At 32.9% G+C, this 24,159-nt stretch overlaps 1 protein-coding gene across 2 annotated transcripts in view; it reads left to right on the top strand.

The window, feature by feature from the left end:
* Positions 1-225: 225 nt before the first annotated feature.
* LOC106719441 (ATP-binding cassette sub-family G member 1-like) overlaps positions 226-24,159 on the top strand; it is a 29,652-nt gene continuing 5,718 nt past the window's right edge. The window contains exons 1-5 of one of the 2 annotated variants that reach the window (XM_045678546.1): positions 226-384; positions 18,153-18,270; positions 19,014-19,203; positions 21,070-21,215; positions 23,318-23,477. In XM_045678546.1, coding sequence (XP_045534502.1) covers positions 297-384; positions 18,153-18,270; positions 19,014-19,203; positions 21,070-21,215; positions 23,318-23,477 — 702 coding nt within the window. In that variant the 5' untranslated portion in view covers positions 226-296. Of the gene's footprint in view, positions 385-5,246; positions 5,591-18,152; positions 18,271-19,013; positions 19,204-21,069; positions 21,216-23,317; positions 23,478-24,159 lie in introns of those variants that run through there. The other variant, XM_045678545.1, reaches the window with a different exon arrangement.

The raw sequence follows: 24,159 nt of genomic DNA, 5'->3' as shown, positions 1-24,159 counted from the left end.
ACGTAATTTCCTATCAGTTTGTGCTTATAGGTTGTAATTATTACTTATTAGAAGTTTGTGTCCTATATCTTAGGTTATTTAAAATATTAAAGAGTAATATAGTACATTATGTTCCGGAAAACGTAGATTTAGTTGAAATATTTTGTATTCGAAATATTTAAATATTTTTATCGAAAATTTGTTATCCAATTGGTTGAGAAATAATGGAGGAACTATCTGATGAAGCCAAATCCCTTGGGAACCAAGATAATTATGAAAATCGTTGGACACCTGTAGCATTGGAAAGAGCTGGTTCTATGCTTAAAGCATTGAATCGTATGGCAAAACGACCTCCAGTGCATATCGTGTTCGAAGAAGTAAAATGCGCAGTCGTCATCCGAAAAGGTAAATCATCGTTAGATTGTTTATGCTTTATCGATTTTATTTCTCTTATATTTATATATCTCCTTGTATATTTTAACACTGTATATACTGAAACATTAAAAAAAAACTTTATTAGTAAACTACGTGTTCTTACAGACTGTCTGTAGTACATCTATTCGTATGCCAAATTTCAAGCAGATTCGTTTAGCCGTCCTGGTGATACCTAGTAACAAATATCCATCCATCTAAACATTCGCATTTTTAATACTACAAGCTGACAGCCTTGACTCCTTTCGCGCGTTATTAAAAAAATATTAATTAGTAGCCTTTGTGTTCTTCCGGACTATGTTCTATGTATATGCCAAATTTCTGAAAGATCCATGCAGCAGTTCTGTAGATACCTTCTAACAAACATCCATCCAAAAATTCTCATTTATGATATAAGTAAGAATACGTTAAGATTAATAAAATAATTACATACGTTTTTCAAAAATAATTTAAATTAGTTATTTGAACTTGAATTACAAAAAAGCTAACAAGTTGAGAATGCAACAGAAACGTTGAAATATATGCAATAGATTTGCCTCAAAAGGTCGGCGTGACCCTGATACTGGATATTATTTTTCCCATAGTAGACTTCAATGTCAAAACGCTACTACATCATGCTGTCTTGCCATAATTGTTCATACTTTTTTCTTTTGCTGTAATTACCTGTCGAGGCACAGACTTAGACACAATGTTGAATTAAGTTTTTTTTTTGCTTGTTATATTTTTTTCTTTAATATTATAAATGCAAATGTTTATATGAAATTTGGTACAGGTGTAGAACATAGTCTGGAAGAACACAGAGGCTACAATTTTATTTTTAATTCCGTGCAGAAGGAGTAGCGTGTGACAGCTAGTAAGTAAATAAATCTCTAGAAAGGCTAAATGGAACTCGATAAAACCCGGTGATCATAAATGACACTAAATTGCAAATATATTTTTTTAACAAAATTAATGAATTTTTACCAAAAAAAAATCGTATTAAAGTAAAGCATTTAAGAATGATGATAAATTTAGTTACTATTCCATAAAATTGTATTTACTTTCATATTTTTATTTGTTTTTTACGAGTAGTTTCAATTAACGTCTGAGTCTCTGGCTACTGAGCGTTATTACATGATACGTTACATAATGCCATGAATGCACTGCGGGTCAACAACCGTACAGAAATACTTCCGCACGGTTAACTTCTACGCTGAACTGCATAACAGTGGGTTTTTGAGACCAAAAACCGTTTATAACATATTGCTATCTCTCTATTTTCAAAATGACAGGGGTGACGATATTTTTTATACAGAGAATTTGGTTTCCGAAACCCACGGTAAGGGTATAGTCAGAAAAACTTATTTCACCCGGTGGACAAAAGTTAAAATTAATTACAATAATTCATTATCGCTCGAAAATGTCAAAAATTGCATCAAGATTATTTTTTCCATATCATTTTTTTTATTATTTTACATATTTTCTAAGAGAACTAACAGCGATATCAACGTCACTTTTACCGGTCCAGTTAAATTTATCGCACTATATCTCGCTTTGAACCAGACAGTCCTTGACATTACATTGTCAATGTGGACGTATTTTGACAATTCATTGTTAACTGAGACTATGTTAACTTGTTTTGCAAGGTTCTGACGAGAAGATAGGGAAGCATTTCTTTTGCAGTGGGACGATGAATAACAGGAACAGGTTTTGTGCATAAAAAACGAGATAGCACTTCTTTAAACGTTCTTTTCAATTGTGTTCGATTTTTATGATGCGCTACTCAATGAAAAAGAAGTCTCATATCTTAGACTAACCAAAATACCAGCTTCATGAATTATCGTTTTACTTTAGAAAGGTGGTTATTATCTAAAATAATATTTTTCTAAACAATTACATAAGAATACAAATACTACTCATCGTTTCGCTTAGAGAAATCGTACAGAACGTATGCAACTGCGCGGAAAGCCTAAATACGACTTGTTCATGGAGCGTGAACATGGCTCGACGATTCGTTAGGTAATTACTCCTTTTGGTACACTAGTTGATTGCGACTTTGTGTGTGGTGACGTTCACAAAAGCATAAACTTTTATGCGCAGTATACTTCAGCATACTCTTTGATATATACTAATACTACCTGTCGCCCCGACTTCGTCTGTACGTAATTAAAAAAATTCTTGATCGGTAACCTAAGTGTTCTACCATGTTCTACATCTGTGCCAAATTAATCTTCAAACAAACATTCATCCATCCATCCATCCAAACATTCGCATTTATAATATTAGTAATATTATAAAGAGGAAAGATGTGACTTTTTGTTTGTGTTGGATAGCCTCCGAAACTACTGAACCGATTTGGAATTTTTTTTCTCTGTTGGGAAGCTAAAATTCGCGAGCTACTACTATCCTATAAGCTTATTTGAAATACTTAGCGTTAAAGTAATTGAATATAATTATTCCGACATTTTTAATACATCTCCGCCTGGAAAATAATCAAAATACTTTTTATTGATTAGACAACAGTCATTCACTCCACCTGCATAAACTCTCACACTCATCATTTTTGAATTAAAAAAAAATCTCATTTATTGAAAAAAAAATCTGATGTACATTTGTAAAAATTGTTCAGCATATTAAATTATCCTTAGTTAAAAAAGAAGAAAATGATTTATTGTTTATTGATTTGTATTGATTGGTAAATTGTTTACTTCGACCTTAAATCTCATTAAAGATTCCGTACCTTCCTCTTGCAACGGTAGTGACGCAGCGGCCTTTGTACTTTCCTTTGTTCACTTTTTAATATTAATATTTTCATTATTATCAGTTCTTTTCCTTGCCAATAAATTTTCATTGAACATTCCATTAATATTATGATTACATTTACATGAAATTATGTTGCAAAATAATAAATTCTTCGAGATTAATTTCGCACACAAATAGATAATAGAATCTGTTAAATATATTAATGAAATCGAACACTTTTTTAGTCACAAATTCTTATGTTTACAGAAAGAAATGTCTGTACTTGTACACTACCGGAAGTAGGTCGTAAGTCATAATTTGAATAAAAACTCATTACAGCTAATACGTTCCCACCGAGGAGGAGCCTACCCTAAGTAAGGGGTGCCTAGGCCATAGTCAACCACGCTGGCCAAGTGCGGGTTGGTTGACTTTACACATATCTTTGATTTTCTTCTCAGAAATGTGCAGGTTACTTTACGATGTTTTCCTTCACCGTAAGAACGTTGGATAAATGTACATATGTAAATCGAAAATAGAAAACCACATTTGTACATGACGGGATTTGAACCCAAGACCTGTCGAATACAGATCAAGTGCTTAACCCCTGAGCCATCGACGCTGTCAAAGAATAAAAACTCTAAGTTAAAAATAATTCCGCTCATTAAGTTACAGGTTTGACTTGTGTTGTTGTTTTATAGTATATTAAAGATACCATAAGTGCATAACTTAGTGTACACCACAGTATACCGCAATAACGCTAAAGCAGATTATATGCATAACATTAGTTCTTTGTTTTCGCGGTTCACTGCGGTAACTACGCTGAACTGTAGTAATATTTTTAAAGTTTTAAAAAATAAACTTGTTGTTTGCATATTACTTTTTAAAGCTGAGAGGCCAACGTTTTAGCAACGTGGTAATATTTCAACACAGCTATCCATATTTTGATTACGGACTTAGGTAAAGAAAAGAAGAAAATAAATGATAAAGCATTAACCAAAGAGTTATATGGGTTAGTTAGGTTAACTTTCTGTACTCCTCTGTCGATTAAAGGTAGGCAATGTATCTGCAATTGCGGATTTCTATGGACAGCGATCGCTTCGCTATTTAAGCGGACTCAGGTGACTGCTTGCTGGTTTGCCACCTTATAATGTATTATAAAAAAAAATTAAACTAAACTAGCGCAATGTACATAGCGGACCTGTAAATTACAGATCAAGTGCTAACTTGCTAGTATCAATTATAATGACACTTAACGTCCTTCATTCAAATGGAATTTTGGAGCAAATTATCACCTTAGCTAAAAGAAAGTACTAAACTACTAGTAAATAAGTTTTATCATCATATGTAACGGTAGATAATGTACATACATACATTGTTATAGACCTAAATATTTGATTTAACTAAATATAATTTAAAAACATAACTTGCCCACGACGACGCGAAATCGCGGAAGACCACAGACCACTTGGCTGACGACGATCCAAAAGGATCTAAAAGAAATTGACCTTGACGAACAAGACTCCAGGAATCGTGATGTCTGGAGAATTAGGACAAGGAAGGCCGACCCCAAATAATTGGGAAAAGGCATAGATATACATAGATAATTTAAAAACATAAAAGAAAAGCTTTTTACTATGTTATGGGCCAAAATATTTTTATTTCTAATTTTTACCAAGCTAAAAATGATATGGTTTACCACGTTTATTTTTATCTTACCGAGAGTTTCCACTGTTAAAACACACAAACGTACAAAAACATATTGCGATGTTTGTTATTGTCATCGAAAAAATATAAATACCAAAACTAGATTCGCCCGTCTTCGTTTACTTGCCGCGCCTTACTTCACTTCCGAAGTAAGTGAAAACATGCACGACAAATTAAAAAAAGCATAAAAAAGATAAACGTAAACATCTGACAGTGGGTTTCTGAGATTAAATTCTCTGTATAAAGCATATCGTCATCCCTGTCTTTATCTTTGACAAATCAGAGATAACAATATGTTTTAAACGGGGATTACGGTCTCAGAAACAAACGGTGAGTCATATAGTTGTGCATGAAAAATGCAATATTGGGGGAGAGACTACGCATCGCTGTTGTTGTACAGTAGGCGCGTTGTCTTCAAACACAACGGTCGTGCCACGCGACTCCCGCGCAGTATGGACGCTCTATAATTCAAAACAGAATTCGATATTAACATTAATAACGATTCATTTCTCTATCACAGTAAAAATGTCGAAAGTACCATTAGTTAGGAAAGCTATTGTAGGAGCAACCTTAGCCCATAACGTACCTACGAACAATCCTAATCCACTAGTGTTAGATCCAACTGAAAATCAATGGACACCCGCCGCGTTAGAAAGGGCTGGTTCTACACTGAAAGCTCTCAATCGCATGGCGAAGCGACCGCCTGTACATATATTGTTTGAAGATATCGGATTTACTACCAGCACACATAAAGGTAAATATTTATAATTACAATGATTTTCTAATTTCATATGTACATTTATTCGACATTCTTGCAGTATATGAATAAATCGTGAGCTAAACTGCGTATACGAATAAATTTAAAGATGTATATAGGTTATCCGCACTGGGTCAGTGTTGTTGACTAAGGTGCATTCATCCCTAATTCGGGGTAACTTCGAGCCCCTCGGTGAGGACGGACAGTGAATATCGTGATAGTTAACCTAAATGTCTAAACTGGAAGTTTATTTAAGTAAATAGGAAGTTAGATAATATTTTTTCAATGCCTAGAAACCTAATGGTTATTGTCATTCAGTTTCTAGGCAATACAATATACAAATTTCTAACTGTCAGACAACTCTTAATCATTAGATTAAGAGTTGAGTATTGTACGGATATCCGATCACGTAGTCGTAGAAGACTAGTAATTGTGAAAAAAGAACAAGCGGTCTACTTATCTGATAAGTTTTGATTTTTTGATTATATAATTATTTTGATTAGATGTAATATGAAATTAATTCTTTATTTTTATAAATAGAGACTAGATTTACTATTTGTATTCATCTAAGAAATGTCTCTAACTAGAGGAAAAAATTATTTGGTTAAGGTGGTTATTTGGTTAATATATCATGTTCAAGAAATATGAAATATGACTATGATTACAAATAGACACTCCAATTTTATTATTAGTACAGGTAGATTCCGCGCGGAGGAAGTAGCGGCCAAAAGATAGTTTGTAATATAGTATGTCACAAGAGTGCACTGTTACACGTACACATTTTGTTGTCTTTGTTTTTTCAAAGCGAATGAGAGGATAGACAATATGTGATTATACAAGTGACAATGGAAACCTACTTTGATGTTCTATTTTAATATATTTAAAAGGCACCTTCCGATTAAATGTAGTTTCCAATAACCTCTAAATAGCCACAGGTCACAAATCGCATGTGTTTTAAACATAATTTTGTTCGAAGTAATTCGAAATTTATTCCACATTGTTTCTATCAATTCACGAATTACCGATGCGTGAGTGGAATTGATGGAAAGTTACCATACCATCTCATCATCATCATCTACCTGCTCGTATCCTACTCATATGGGATCGGCGCACGAGGCTTATGTCCTTCAGATGGATTTTTCTTCCACTATTCTCCCGACCTCATATCACCTGTCATCAAAGTTACCACATTAAAACTTAAAGAATTTCGAAAACAAATTTATTATTAGACTAGTAGTTGCCCGCCACTTTATTTGTGCGGATTAAAAGATTAATCGTAGTAAGAATTCCGGTTCTTACGTATAGTATATTAGTAAAATACACATAAGTTTAAAGTTATATATCTTCCAGACTATGTTCTACATCTATTCCAAATTCAACGAGATCCATTTAGCCGTTCTGGAGTTAAGTAATAACATCCTTCCATCATCGTAATACTACATTTCTATCATTTATCTATCCATATGAGGTAACATAGTAATAATATTCAGATATTTATATTTTTCTATTTTTACTTTCTTATATATAAAATTCTCGTGTCACAATGTTCGTTCCCGTACTCCTCCGAAATGGCTTGACCGATTCTCATGAAATTTTGTGAGCATTAAGTAGGTCTGAGAATCAGCCAACATCTATTTTTCATACCCCTATTAAGTTTTTTTTTAAATGCGCGCGGACGGAGTCGCGCACATATATATTTAAAAGGCGCATTATAGAAATATTATTTTATGAAAGTAATTTTTTACCTGTCTTAAAAACTTTTCTACGAGTATATGATTTCACATTATTCTGATTTATATTTTAGAAGATTTGAGGTAGACGGCAACAAACATAAATATGCTGTCATAAAAGTCTACATAAAAGCGATAGTAATCAACCAGGAAAAAACTCTTATCTTTGTAAGTCAAGATCATTAATTGGGTTTATGTAACTTACATATATATTTACATATATCTCAATGACATTACATAACATATGTTAACTTATATGTTGTAGGCTATATAATGTTCAAGTCAAATTATAAAACAGTGTTTATATATTACTAGCAGTTGACCGCGACTTCATCCGCGCAGAATTAAAAAAACATAGACTCTATCACCAGGGGATAGAGTAGCTTTACAACACTCAAAGAATTTTTTAAATCGGTTGAGTAGTTTCGGAGCCTATTCAGTGCAAACAAATAAACAAACAAACAATTAAACCTATCAATTTTATTATATTAGTAAATATTCTTTTTTATTTACTCATTTATCTATTAATATATACATATTACGAAACATAAATATGTATAAGTTTTCCCCATTAAATCAAATGATTTAATATTTATGATTTAAAAATGGCATCTATTACCTAATCTCAATTTAATTGTAATATTTATGTTATTTTAATAAGATATACATAAAACATTAATTTAATCATCATTTTGTATGCATCAAATTACAATATTTTATATTATACTAGCTGTCGCCCGCGACTCCGTCCGCGCGCAGTTAAAAAAAAAATGAAAAATAGATGTCGGCCGATTCTCAGACCTACTGAATTTGCTCACAAAATTTCATGAGAATCGGTCAAGCCGTTTCGGAGGAGTATGGCAACGAAAACTGTGACACGAGTATTTTATTTTATATTACATATGTTATCAAACAACATATTTATATGTTTTGCAAACATTCCGATCTGACAATTACTTTTTCGATAACAACTTCCGACAGATAGCAAGGAGGTCGATAATTATAATGACCTTTTTACTTCATTGTAAGTATGGTGCAAATAACCGTCAGTTTCCACTATCAAAGCACTCGTATTAAAATATTCCTATTTCACTTCATTCGAGGAGCCTGAAAGGGATGGCATACATTTTTTACGGATGTTTCCCACGTTTAAATTGACACGTAAAACAGGTAATATTAAATGTGACATATGCACTTTCGCAAGTACTGAGGCGCTGAGAACAAAAGAGATTTCGCTTCCGCGACAATCAGCGGTCATTACTCTATCGTACGAAGGTTAAGTCATCCATGACATTCGACAAACAAAAGAAGCAACATAAGAAATGTCATTGTGCTGAATAATGCATGTGTATTATTATCACTACGATGCGATGTGTATAGTGTATTAGGAGCGCATATTTTCATGTAAATTTCCGTTTTTTTTTCTTCTTAAACGTACAAAAATTAAGGAGAGTGCAATGAGCTTAAATAAATTTATGTAGGCTTGTGCATAAAGGACTTATAATTATAAACTATTGTTCTTAAATTGTCTGGTTAATGCATAAAGTGAAGCAGCAACTGCTCATACAATCCATTATATAAAAAGTAATAATCAATTTTTTTCTATTAAAATATCTATGTCATGAAAAAGTATACACTTGATACCAGAAGGTTTAATACCGCACTGAGTATTTAATTAAATTAATAATTCTTTTGTTATTTAATATATCAATGTAGGTCACTTAGCCGCCTATTGAAGCGCAAATTAAGTGATTTTGCGGCAACCGAGCTTTCAATTTATTAGTGAACCGACCTCATTCGATCAATTAAATCGTTACATTCCACGCATAAAGCAAATTATTAATAGCACAATGCATGCATGACATAATATGCATAAAACAAACTTGTATGTTTATTTAACAGCGGCTATATCCAAAATTTATTTAACCGTGAACGGTTTTTTTATTTATCATTGTGAGTAGATACGCATAATCTTTTTTACATTCAATAGTTCAGAATCCATTAGGCTATTAGATTGTTACAGAACACTTTGTATGGATTGGATATTAATGGTAATGTAACATCAGATAGGTCATTGTCACATTCTGTCTGTTGAACCAGTAACGTAAAACGTTGAGTGAAATGTTTACAATTGAACAATAGCCGTTACACAGGGTTATTAGTTATTTGAACTAACAGTTTTATTCTATGTGTGTAACTTAATCTTGAAAGCGAATCTTCATTACCATGGATAAGAAGCGTCAGGTCAAATTGAATTAAAGATTAAGATTTAGATTAAACAGATTTGATGTATTCATGCCCAAAAAATGTCCCACTTTCAGTTCTAAAAACTGTAACATAAATGAATTGAATTTGAAAGTTTTAAGAAGATTGAACATGGATATTTGAAATGATCTTCTTCTTATCGAGACTCTATTACGGTTATCGAGCATTGTACCGAGTCCCTCCGATAGTTTCAGTTAAAAAAAAAACAACTTAAATTAAAAAATTATTTTACTTAAAATTGTACACTATTATACTCGATGTACGGTACATACAATTAAGTTTATCACGATTAACATAGATAAGTTAAACGAAACAGGAAAATAAACTATGTGGAAAACGCCTCGGGAAAATTATTTCCCAACTCGAGGTTGTGTAAAACCTGAGCGAGATCGAGATACCACTTGTTTAGTGTATTACGTATACATTATTCTATGCCAGAAGGCCCTTTAAATGGTAATATGGTAATGTTAATAAGCTAATGACCTCATAACTTACATGTCATTCGACTTAGGGTCTAAATAATATATGTTGACAGCTAATGAAATCTACCAACCTTACAACTTTATTTAAAATTTTAATTAAGGGATTAAAAGGTCATGTTTTGTCAACAAATGTATTAAACATTTTATTTTTTTAAATCTACATTTATAATTAATTAAATTATATTTATTGCTTTTATTAATATAGTACCTATTGAAATCTATATATATAAAAGAAAGTCGTGTTAGTTACACTATTTATAACTCAAGATCGGTCGAACTGATTTAGCTGAAAATTAATGAAGAGGTAGCTTAGAACTAGGAGACGCACATAGAAACTTTTTTATTTTGTGTGCATTTTTTTTTATTCCGCGCGGACGGAGTCGCGGGTAAAAGCTAGTAGTTAATAAAATCTCCTCAAGTAATTGTTGTATGTGATCATATCTCATTAAGTTACACTTCTATAAGCCACCGAATAACAAATTCATTTTTCTAAATTGATAAATGAGAATTATCTTATGAATACCATTCTTGAAAACCATTAAATAGCTATAATACTTAAACGAAAAAAAGTAAACAATACTTTTTTAAATTTATTTAATTATCAAGCCGGGTTGGCGTTAGGCAGGCAACCGGTCGTAAAAATTAAGCCAAAACACTAGCGTTTATAAAATCTGGCGCGTCGACCCCACGTGAGTGTTTAAGGAAAGGGAGCTGATTTTGATGAAAAACGATTTGGAAATATTCACGCCCTTAATAAATATTATCACCACACAACTGATTCCTGAAAATTCTGATTTTTAACACACCTTGACAATGAGGTAACAATTTTCAAAGTATTATAAACTCTGAGACATTTCAATGCTTATCAAATAAAGTTAGTGCTACCGATCGTTAAATAATCTGATAATACGTAATATAACTTTGGTGTCATTAATATCTAACAGGAAAATCATTAATTGTCAATTTAGTTGGATCCGCTGATTGCGATCCAATTTGTAAATAGAGGAAACAATTTGTATTTCATGCCAGTAAAATGCCGCAACCGTATTGACGTAACTTAATTAATTTTTAAGCATTTAAGTTATCAAAAACACATAAATGTGTAACTGGGTTAGTGTAACTTTAGTCTTTAATTCTAGAAATATCATTACACTATTGAATTTATATACAAAACATATAGAGTTGTTTAAAACTCATAATAAAACAATGTTCTGGGAAAAATTGCGGGTTTTGCTTAATGGAGACAATAAGGTTTTACCATGTGGTTTACCTTTGCCGAACAATAACGTCCATAAAAGAATAAAAAATATACTGAAAATAAAATAGTAAGCGTTGACAATATAGTAAGATTTAAAATTAAGTAAATATATTAAGCTAGCTTATGCCCGCAACTCCGTCCGCGCGAAATTAAAAAAACCTTGATAAGTAGCCTATTTGTTCTTCAAGATTATGTTCCACATCTGTGTCAAATTTTATCAAGATCTGTTCAGCATTTCCAGAGACACCTTCAAACAAAATAATCCATCCATCCATCTAAGCATTCGCATTTAAAATATAGTATGTTAATACAATAAGATGTAGGCTTTTTATTGATTAAACTTTAGAGGAAATAATTAAATTATTAACATTTAAAATATAACATTATCTTAACAAACAGTCTATGATATCGTTTAATACATTAATTTCGTTTCGTTCGGTTCGCCATTACTCTTAATGTGTGAATTAGTATGTGCATACTAATTGGGAAGACAGTCGCAGTGCGGTTACGATAGAATTTTCCTAACACGTCGCCCCGGGTTTCATGTTAATAAGATGGGCCAGTTGACCGCGAAACTCGGCCGTCCCCAGAGGCCTCGAAGCAATCACCCTACGGATCGGTAACGCCACCCAGCAGCTACTAAATGGACTATTTTAGAATATTGTACCGCATCGAATTTCGATTTGTTTTTGAGCATGTTCTTAATTAAATTTACAACTTTGTTTTTTAATGTAACTTCTGCATTGTAATATTTCTTAAGGTAAATGTATTTTTAAATGTTATAGTATACCCACCTCTTAATTAAACAAACTCTCCTTTTACAATTTTTAATATTATACTAGTCAAAAGTAATGTGTAATATTTTGCATTATACAGCGGCTCGTATCGATTCCAAACATCAAGTTATATTAATAGATAAATCAAGACAGTAATTACCTTCCGTTGTATTCGTTCTAATTGCCAACTTGCTTTTTCTGTGCAAGTATTCGAATATAGGGTGCTCGTAAAAAGGGTCCTGGATGAATTATAAAAGTGTTCGATCTACGTGACGTATACGAACTGAACTAAAAAGGGTCACCTGGATGTCATCAATAAGTGGGAATATTTTCACCGCACAATCTTTCCCCTGTCCGGCCGAAAGATCCCAGACCCGTTCAATTACCCGTGACGGCGTGTCACTGACCCGAAGTAAAAGCAGCCTATATCTGTAGTAGCTTTGACCCACGATTTCTCTCGTTTCTTTTTCTTTTAAAAACAGTATTTTCTGGCAAAATTTCATACTTGATTTTTCGATGATCAGTTTATTTATAGCGTAATAAACAAACAAATCACGTTGAAAACGCCATGGGTTCGTTTAATGTGCCATATTTAGAATGATAAGATTTTTTTCAAGAGGAACTAAGAGAAATAGTATAAATTACTATAGTCCGGTCGCGGAGCAGGAAGAATTTCGTACAATGACCTCTTTATCTACTGACAGAGGTTCCAAACGTTTTTGTATTAAGTGCGGTTTACATGAATTATTTGAAAGTGAAAGAAAATTTACCAACTTATAAAATATAGTTATTACTATATAAATCATTTATTTAGATTTAATAATACAAGTAAAAATAAAAATCTAGACAAGTATCTAATAATAAAAAATCAAAAAACAGAATCTGATTCCTCTGTTTCGGAGTAACTGTTACTTTGCTCTATTGTTCAATTTCGAGAAGTGAAGAATTCATTTGCATAATATTTTAAAACCAAAAATTAATTATCGGAAAGCCGGCAATAAAATAGATGAATGCCTGCACTTCCGTCTTTCAAATATTCGTTTCGATTGTTCATTTCGAACTAACCAATAATTAACCTTTTCGGTAATCCTTCTAACGGAGCCCATAAAATTTTTATTATGCAAACAAACAAACTAAAGGTTTAGAATCCCTGAGGACGGCGGCCTTTGTTTCTGTGCGAGCGAGACTCATTGTATTTACGCGGGAGCGACAGAGACAGGTAATGCGAGTTCAATGTACGAAATTCTTCCTGCTCCGCGACCGGACTATAGCTGTCGCCCGCGACTCCGTCCGCGCACAGTTAAAAAATGGGGGGGGTATAAAAAATAGATGTTGGCCGATTCTCAGACCTACTAAATATGCTCACAAAATTTCATGAGAATCGGTCTAGCCGTTTCGGAGGAGTACGGGAACGAAAACTGTGACACGAGAATTTTACATATTAGATTTTACATATTGCTAGATGGTTCTAAACAATAAGATTATAGATTCTAACTTAACCTCCTACAGACTACATTTTCAACTGTTACTTTGGAAAACTGTAGTAGTCCACTTTTAAAATGGACCGTCTAGCAGAAGTTGATAAAAACTATTATGAAAATACTGCATTATTATTACGCTATAGCTGTTAACATTATAAATATAATTTCAACTTCCAGAGGGTTTGGGTTAAAACCTTAAAAATATCTGGCCCAATGAATGTGTTGTTTCTACCGTAGTTAGTTCTGTCAGAAAATATACTGCTGCTTTACGGCATTCGTATAATTTAACTTTCTCTACTACCAACCCGTTAATGACAACATAAATCTAAGGTGCGGTAAGAAATCAGTGATAGAAAATGTTGAGAAAATTAATTTCAAGACAAGAAATGACAAGGGCGCGATTTTACTATCAATTATGCTCACCGGACCAGATAAATTTATTACACTAGAACAGTGCAGGAGACGAACTTCCTAAGAGCTACTAAGATGAGGTTTCCTCAAGAATCTAGTACCTGTACTTCGAGTACTGTAGAGCAGGTCACCAGATATGTTGGTTGAACTCTGAATTAGTGGCAAGCAACTGAGCGTCGGTGGCTCAGGGGTTAAGCACTTGACTTGCAATCTGCAGGTCCAGGGTTCGAATTCCGCCATGTACCAATGTGTTTTTCGATTTTCGATTTACATATGTACATTTATCCGACGTTCTTACGGTGAAGGAAAACATCGTGATGCAACCTGCACATATCTGAGAAGAAATTCAATGATATGTGTGAAGTCAACCAACCCTCACTTGGCCAGCGTGGTTGACTATGGCCTAGTCACCCCTTACTTGGGGTAGGCTCCGAGCCCCTCAGTGGGGACGTATAGTGAGCTGATGATGATGAACTTATCAAAACTTTTAATAGAAACATTATGAAGGATGTATAATTTGGATACAATTCACGTATACATCATGCTTTACGTAACTAATATGATAAAATATTCCATTGTCTAGTCTAGTTTTTCGACAACAGTAACAGTTGTATAAATACATATTGTAATCTCTGTTTTATCAAAAGGACAAAAATTTATATTAATATAAGTATGAGTGCATTGGAGTTTAGAGTTAACCTTAAATAATAAAGCACAGAGTAAGATGTATATCTAACCATTGGTTTCTGAGACAAAAATCCGCGTTTAAAACTTGTTATATCTATTTTGTCAAAGTTAATGATAGGGATGACAGTACGTTTTACATAGAGATTTTAATCACAGAAACCAACGGTAACTCGGTTTTACCGTTAATGTTGCAAGACTTAACTGTACTCAACTTTCGCAATTCGTTTATGTTTTGTTTGTTCACAAAGTAACATTAAAACAATATACTTACGTTCAAAACTTCTAATACGATTTATTGTTTTGAAATAAAACTACAACTGCACTTCCTTACTTTGAAAACAATAACGTAAGACCCATGTCGATATTATTATAAAGTGAAATAATGTTAATAATGTGTTGCATTTTTATCCACTCTCTATGAATTTTCCAGTAACACGATCGGATATATACAAAGCTTTAATGACCAATTATAAAATTCAATGGTTCAACATTGTACTTGTAATGCTTTAGGTATTAAGTTTTGTACTTTATGAACATGATTTTATTTGTACACAACAGAATATAAGGTACTCAAGTAAACGTATTTTAATCTTCTAAAGTGTTCGCGTTTTGTATCTTTATAATCAAAACAGCTTACTCAGCGTCTAATCTTAAAAAAATACTGCAAACACCATCGCCGTCGTATCTCTGTCACATAAAACGATAACATCCGAAGTCGTTGCAAATGCAATATCCGCCTCCAGAATTCGAAATGTACCTCGAAACGAAAGGAGTATAATGCACGTATGAACGGATATAGACTACAACCATTGTTTTGAAAATAGAACACACTTTAGAATTCAATTTACTCTGAGTCTCCTTTTAAATTTTTACATAATACCTCTTTCAAAGATCTCAAATTGGTATTTTACATACGTCTAATTTAAAACCACGAATATAAAGTAATCTCAGTAATGTTATAAAGTTTAGATGAATGGATAAATGAATAAATGTTTGTTATTATATCTCCAGAATGGCTAAACGGATCTTGCTAAAATTTGTCTTGGTTGTAGAACATAGTCTGGAAGAACACATACACTACCTTATTAATTTTTTTATTACGCGCGGACGATGTCGCGGGCGATAGCGAGTCTGCATATAAATCTGCTAAGAAATGGATTCCTATATAGGTAAATAAATAAATCGATAAATCTACGTAACTGGAGTGTTTTCTTCGGCATAATTGAATTTAAAAGTACCACTTGTGCAAGGAGATCACCGAAATAAGAGGGTTCGTTGTAACCAGTATTAATTGTTTTTCAAAAAAAAAAGCTTCTAAATAAAAATGTGAGGGTTTATATTTATTACTTTTATTTATACGCACAAATAAAAACGATCTCCTATTCGCTGTAGTGTAAAGTGTGACTACAGTCGATGGAATAAATAAAGTACGGCCGAGTAAATCTAGGCTTTAACTTTCCCCCTGTGGACTTAAAAGTTTTAGATTCGCTGACGCCTCGCTCTTGCGAGTGGGAGCGCAGGAGGCGCTTACATAAACATGGAAGCAATAAATCCACGTTGAAACGTCTAGAAATCAAGTTTCCTTTGCGAAGCAAAAAGTTTACGAAATAAATCTGTATACGATAAAAGATACCTGCCTTCTGAGAAAATATCAAGCAACTTTTATTAAAAAATATATATATCGTCACGATTAGGCTGTACATACAAATATAGATACGAAAAACATTGCTCTTTTGACTGACATCAGGCAGAAATCTTCCTAATATTATAAATGCGAATGTTTGGATGGATCGATGGATGGATGGATGTTTGTTTGAAGGTATCTCCAGAACCGCTCAACGGAGCTCAACATAGTCTGGAAGAACTCATAGGCTACTTATTACGTTTTTAATTCCGCGCGGACGGAGTCGCGGGCGATAGCTATGATATAATAACTATTAACTTTATGACATAGAATGGAATATAAAAACTTTCCATTTAACATGCACTGAAATTCACCGGTAGTTATGAAAACTTTACTATCAAGGGACGGAGAGTAACTTTAGGTAATAAAGGTTATACGAGTAATCGCATTAAAACTGCGGTAATGTACTTCGTAGATGTCACAGTAACCCTTATCATCTAATTAAATTTCATTATGTCATTTAAGTACGTACAATAAAACTAAATCGAAATATTCTTTTTATTTATTTAAATTAAAACATTCTATGTACATTCAAATAAGTTAATTATTAAGAGACTTTAATATCTTTTTTTGTAATTATTAAATAATAAATTAATCAAAGATCAAAAAGTTTGTTAAAAATTATTTTAAGGACACTGGACATTCATAGACTCATTTAAATTAAAACGAAACAAATTTAATTATTGTTACAGCCTGTCTATATTTATCCCTTGTAAAACAATTAAGTGTAAAATAATTATATCACTATATACAAAGCGTTTAATTAAGCTATTTCCTGCCACAAATTCCGCCGCAGCTTGCGTACTAATTACTATGAAGATATTGAAGTGGAAAACCAAAAATATCTCTGTGATATATATTAATTATTCTCAAGTGTTATAATGAATAACATACGGTTACATCGTGTTTTATTAATAAACATACATAGTTAAGTTGATATTATTATTTTTAAAATGTATGCCAGCATTTCAATAAATCTCTATCACATCATCATCATCTCCTTGGCCTTATCCCACCCACGTGGTGTCGGCGCACAAGATTTTTTATACATCAATATTTTGGCTTAATTTTTCACATTGGTCATCATTCAAAATTATTTAAAAAAAATACTACCAATAAATAATAATAAATATGAGTAATTTAACATTTTAAATATGACAAAACTTTAAAACTTTTGTGGCCTGGTAGTGATCATCATATGTATACACCCGATTCAGTATTATTTAGAAAAACTATGAAACAAAAAGTAATCTCCTTAACTCCGACATACACCGCTCTAAGCTCTCTGTGGTATAACATTATTACAGAAATTTAGAGGTTATATTTTCTTGGCACTAGAATCCGTCGCATTTGCTCGGCCTTAAGGCGAACTGTTACTAAAAGATTTTTAAAAAGTCATTTTGCGAACAAAGACTTTATGTCCTAATTTTCGCTCAACTACAAATTTGTTCGTAGCGGAAAATTCAAAGTATGCAAAGTTTTTCTTTGTTGTTTTTTATGCAGTTTCAACATCGAATTTACTTGTGATCGCTATTCATTAATTGTAAAATCTTGAAGTCTCAGAGGAAATTAACCAACAATTCAGCTATTTTCGTTTTATTATTTATGTATTTTATCTTCTAAACTTTTATTTTCCACAAATGTCTTATTTGTTAAGTTACGCAAGGAATAATTACGTAACAAAATCAATAAACTAGAGCTTTTGAAGGACTTGATGTTAATGTCTTGAAAGAAAAGGTCTAAATAAATGAAAACTTTGCTTAAACAGCATGTCTTTTGTTGCAGAAGAGCGTCTGATACTGCGTAACGTGTCGGGTGAATTCCGGTCCGGGGAACTAACTTGCGTGCTCGGCCCCTCGGGCGCCGGCAAGTCCACACTGCTGAACATACTGGCAGGATACACGTACGTTCATCATCCTCTCATACTTTTAAATTTGCAATTAAATATCCACAAGATTCTAAATTCAAAACGCATTTGGCCAACAATGGTCTGCCACAATATTATTTTTAAATATGGAATTCACACATTCACTTCTAAAAAATCGCAATAATGCTGGCAGAAATTAGCTCTTTTTATCCATACATTATGGCAAAATTATCTAGTATCTATTCACATTTTGAACTTAATATTAATGTTAACGTAGTAAAACTAACATAAAAAAATATTAGCTTAATACAGTACACAGTAACAGAGAAAATGGGTCTATTGATAATGACTGCGCTGTCCGGAGACCTTATTTGCCGCAATTACAACACTAAATAAAGGGGTCGATGAAAGCACAACAAATTATTTCGCCCCAGTAAGCTCACGGCCATTGGGCTGTGTTATTAAACAGCAAATTTTGAATGGCTGCGACGTTATTAGCCGTCGGAGAGATTCTCTCGATTTAAGTGTAAATAGACCACTATGTTTTAATAAACGAGTAAAATCTTGCAGACCGAAGAGAATTTGCTTTTATTACCTCTGCGAATAATTTCTTATGCAAAATAAATAAAATTTAAAATATTAAAATTTAAAACCGATAGCTACCGCATAGTAATAAAAAAAACAAGTTCTATCTACCTATGCAACCATAACACGGATTACTAGTAATTTACGAAATTACAAGCAGAAAAATGTATGTGTAGTTATTAATTCCAACACAGGACAAAGGGAGTGAGCGGTCGTATAACAGTGAACGGCCACGCGCGCGACATGAGGGTGTTCAAGAAACTTAGCAGTTACATAATGCAGGACGACTTGCTGCAGCCGCGCCTTTCCGTCTGCGAGTCGATGCGGATCGCCGCAGACCTGAAATTAGGGAAGGAACTGGGGAGAGCGGAGAAGGAACTCATCGTAAGTTATTAAAAAAATAATTTAAGACCGTAACGCATAGATAGGCAGAGATCACGGATTTCCATTTCTTTCAGTCCCATCCCACATCTCTGGCCTCTTCGATATTTGTCAGGTTATGAAGCATGCATGCGTAGTTTGTTTTGCATGCATGGTTAATTACTATAGATACTCTTCATAAAAACCAATCAACATTGCCTAGATTTGAAATATAATAGTGGTATGCATAATAAAATCCTCTTATAAGGACCTTCAATATGATCATAGAAATGTTAACCTTCACAAAGTCGAAGTTTAAAAAAGGAAAAAGCATTCCTGCTATATGATTTTCGTTAAACTCTGCTAAAGAGTTATAGCAAAAGTGCTGATTCAAAAATTCTAGATAGCTACTTAAAAAATGTGACATGCAGCCAAAATAGCAATGCCAACGCAGCGCAGCGGGCGTGCCTGTCAGCTAAATTTATATTGAGATCTGGAATGCAAAATACATGTTGTGGTTCCGAAGCACATTCGACGAGATATTTTCTCTAGAATGCTTAAAGGTAGATTGAAAATTTTTGCTAACATTCTCGAGTCTTCATTCCTGGTACACGCTTTCACGATGTTCCACGATTTCAATTCACAAATTGAATCCAATAAATAAATACGCGAAATAAATGCAAAGGAAACCATAAGAAGGGGCTTTTTAAATTCTATCTTTCATGAGTTAAATTTTTTTTAAAACACTAGTTTATTAATCAGCAAAAATAAACTGTCTAGCTGCCTACTTTAATTTCATGAAATACTAGCTTTTATTCCGCGCGGACGGAATTAATTTCATGAAATACTAGCTTTTACCCGCGACTCCGTCCGCGCGGAATAAAAAAAAAAAAGAAAAGAAAACGGGGTAGAAATTATCCTATGTCCTATTCCTGGTTCTAAGCTACCTGCCCACCAATTTTCAGTCAAATCGATTCAGCCGTTCTTGAGTTATAAATGGTGTAACTAACACAACTTTCTTTTATATATATAGATACTAGCTTTTTCCCGCGACTCCGTCCGCGCAGAATAAAAAAAAAAAAAGAAAACGGGGTAAAAACTATCCTATGTCCTATTCCTGGTTCTAAGCTACCTGCCCACCAATTTTCAGTCAAATCGATTCAGCCGTTCTTGAGTTATAAATGGTGTAACTAACACAACTTTCTTTTATATAGATAGATAAGATATCATTGTTTATTCGTAATTTACAATCGATTTTCGAATTTCATATATACATTTATCTGACATTCTTACGGTGAAGGAAACAGCGTGAAAATGCACATATCGTCGAAGAAATTCAAAAATATGTATGAAATCAACCCGTACTGGGCCAGTGTGATTGACAACTGCCTAGTCACCCTAACTTTGGCTAGGTTCCGAGCCTCTCAGTGGACATATGTACATATATGAGCTGACGACGTCGACTTTTTCATCACTGGTTATATCAGTAATTGTTTCGTTGTTTATCATGACATGATAATGAAAAAAATGTAATTTAAAAAGTCACATTTATTGCCTGATGACATTTTGTGCGATGATAAAAAATAACTCATATCATGGGTACAAAATATAATTTATACGTAACAGTAACTTATTGTGGTATGCCATGCGTGGTATCATTAAATTTGATTATGGTTTATTAAAACTTCATTTGTGAATACTATTTACGTCCGACGACCACATAACAACCCTTTTACTGCCGAGGTCAACTAATTGCATGCAAATTCAGTTCATTTTCATCACATAATTTCATGATTCACCTTATAATAAGATACCTAGTTTACCGCTAGTCTCTTCTATTCTCATTATTTTGCTGACTCAAAAGTTTTTCTCTCCTTATATTGCGAACAGGTGGAAGAAATCCTACAGACGTTAGGTTTATGGGAGCACAGAAATACAAGATCTGAACATCTCTCCGGAGGGCAGTCGAAACGCCTCTCAGTCGCTTTGGAGCTGGTCAACAACCCACCTATTATCTTCATGGATGAGCCAACAACGTAAGTAAACTATGAAGTAGGAACTATTAGTACTGTCTAAGATATTAAAAACATATATCATCGATGTAAGGATCCTTATAATCTTATTACCGGATGTCAAACCTTGGACACAATTGATCTTATACCATTAAGCATTAAGCTATTATCCCCTTTCTAATTGTAATTATATTATTAGAATTAAATAATTACAGCTTAATAGTAAATTGTTATTTATTCATTTGTATTAATCGTATAAGCATAGCAGCCTTATAAATATAAACCATATAAAAAGGAATATTGTGCAGACGAATGCTTGAATTAAACGAAATCCTAAGAGTGCTGTATTTCTCTGAAATTACACAAGGTTACAGGTGTGCAGTAAAAAGTAAACGTACACAATTAGAAGTAATCGGTTTAATCGCAACCCTACCGTTACGCTTTATAGATCGTAAAGGCAAGCCGTGTACAGAGAATTGAAACGTGTCCCAATATTCAAAGTACGTCGAACTTCCAGTATGAAACATAAATAAATAATGAGTATTTCGTCCGAGCTTAATTTGAGTATCGACTTTGCGACAACCCTATTAAATTGAGTCGTGACGCACGGACGAGATCCACTCTCATTAATCATTCAGATGTACATGACATAGCAGAGATGTTTACTTCAACTAAAAAATCATTATTTTATAAACAACAATGAACTTAAACACTACTATGTTTAATATAAATTAAGTAAATGTAATTTAAATACAAGTCCATATTCTTATAGCAAAAACGTAGGTAAGGACTTCTTTGTCTGACAGGCGCCTTAATACAACTCGCTGACTGTAGAGAAAGCTAGCTAGAAAGCCAGTGCAAAGAAATTGACATTGTAAATAGAGTGTATATTACCTACATCTCCACGGTGATGAAAAATAACTGTAATTTTACATGGTCTAATGAAATATATGATGATGATATATGATAATATATATATGCATGTATACATGATTTTTAATCTTCAAGTAACCGCGGTAACCTTAAATAGCATTTCTATGGAATTTTTTGTTATTTCAAAATTATAATTCGTAATCCTTTAATCCGAGACTGAACTAGTAATCACAATTAGCAATTCATTGAACATTAAATCAGGTCTCTTCTTTGCATGAAAATTCTCGTCGAACAAAAGCCATTCTGAAATCACATGAATTTGGAACAGCTCCAATTAACCTTTTTGTAAAGATTTGTAACGATTTAAAAAGTAGCTCCTAATTCAAAGGTACATACAACGAAAGCATGAAAACGTCTTTTCACAAAACATAGTTAAACTTATAATAGAACTTACTTTATCAATAAAAACTTTAAATACATTTTAATAACGTAACTTCTAAATGTCTCTGTCCTTCTCTGGATTCCCGCGTGCAACACCTACCTTCCCGTCAAAGTCCTGTCAAAATTGCCTTGTGACCAGACAGACAGGCAAATTATCAGCCATATATTTATATTACATACAGACACTCCAATATTATGTGCATATACAATTCTCTCTTAGGCAGTACACATAATATATCTACAAAAGTGAATGTTCAAACGCTTACATTTGTGGTAACATCAATCTGGGAGATGTTGAGCTATTGTAAACGTTTATAGCTGTACCGCAATTGTCCTCGTAAATGTGCACGACTGTACACGACCATTGGCATATTTATCCAAATACCTCTGACTTACGTAATGTACACGCTACACATATTATACACACTCTATTCTGTGATTTAGCAACATGCAACATAATACATCTGTCATTAATTTTTATAATACTACACGACTATACGGACTGTAGGGTTGTCGAAAAAATTAGTTGTGTAAAATTAAGTGTTCAAATTAGTAAATAGTCCATTTAAAAGTAGGAAGCGCATCTGCAACGATAACTTTGCTGTTTTAGCGTAATCAAGAACCGTTTTCTCGTTTGCCATCTTGTATTATAAAAAAGTAATAAAATGCAAAATAAAATTTGCTAATATTACCTACATAAAATACAAACGCCTTTGACAAACAAGCGATAAATTAAAGTAAACCTCTCCTAAGACATGGTAGACAAGGAAATATAAAATATTTAATTACAAGACATATTAATAAAATTTCAGAGGTCTGGACGTCGTTTCGATCAGACAGCTAGTGGTGCTATTACGACTGCTCTCTCGACAAGGTCGTACAATAATCTGCACCATTCACCAACCGTCCGCTTCCCTATTCTCACTCTTCGATCGGGTTTACGTTCTGTCAAGAGGAATGTGTTGTTACCAGGTATTAAATAAATAGTACTAAATATGTGTTAATTAAATTATATTAATCTATGCACAAAATAAAAAGCGCTGTGACTTCTTTATTGAAATCTTTAAAAAATAAGTAAGAAACGTATGTTCACTGCAAAACATGCGGTTTCTTTAAAAGGGTGAAAGGTTCAAAGTTGAAATAGGAATAATATTCATGTTCAAAGCTAAATATTATGTACAGAGTTTTTAAAATTACAACATTCAAAATAATTATGACCGTTACCATCCTGTCTCTAAAATGTCATTAAATTATACAGAAAAACAGGTACGACCGCGACAAGCGACAACATTCTATCGCTTAAGTAAGCCAAGGGCTCCTTTACAAATTATAATACAATTTCCATTAACACCTTATTCAGATATTTACGTTAGAAATACAATTTGCATAAACAAAACTGTTTTAATATAATAAACTAATGTTAAATATTTGACCAAGACTTTAAATAACGATATTATCCTTTAACATGATAACAATTTAACTGAAACATTCACAAAGAACTAAATATTTTTATTTATTTATTTCGTGTAACAATTGAGTAACACATATTGGAAAAAGAAATAATAAAAATATTACATTAATTTTAGGAATAATATTAAATATAGCTAGTTAAAATTTAGAAGCATTTTTTGACAAATACGTGCTATTTGATGTT

Source organism: Papilio machaon, chromosome 7 (assembly GCF_912999745.1).
Source record: "Papilio machaon chromosome 7, ilPapMach1.1, whole genome shotgun sequence".
In the NCBI taxonomy this organism is placed as follows: Eukaryota; Metazoa; Arthropoda; class Insecta; order Lepidoptera; family Papilionidae; genus Papilio; species Papilio machaon.
Note: the sequence above shows the minus strand (reverse complement) of the source record. Positions and strands in the feature narration are given on the sequence as shown.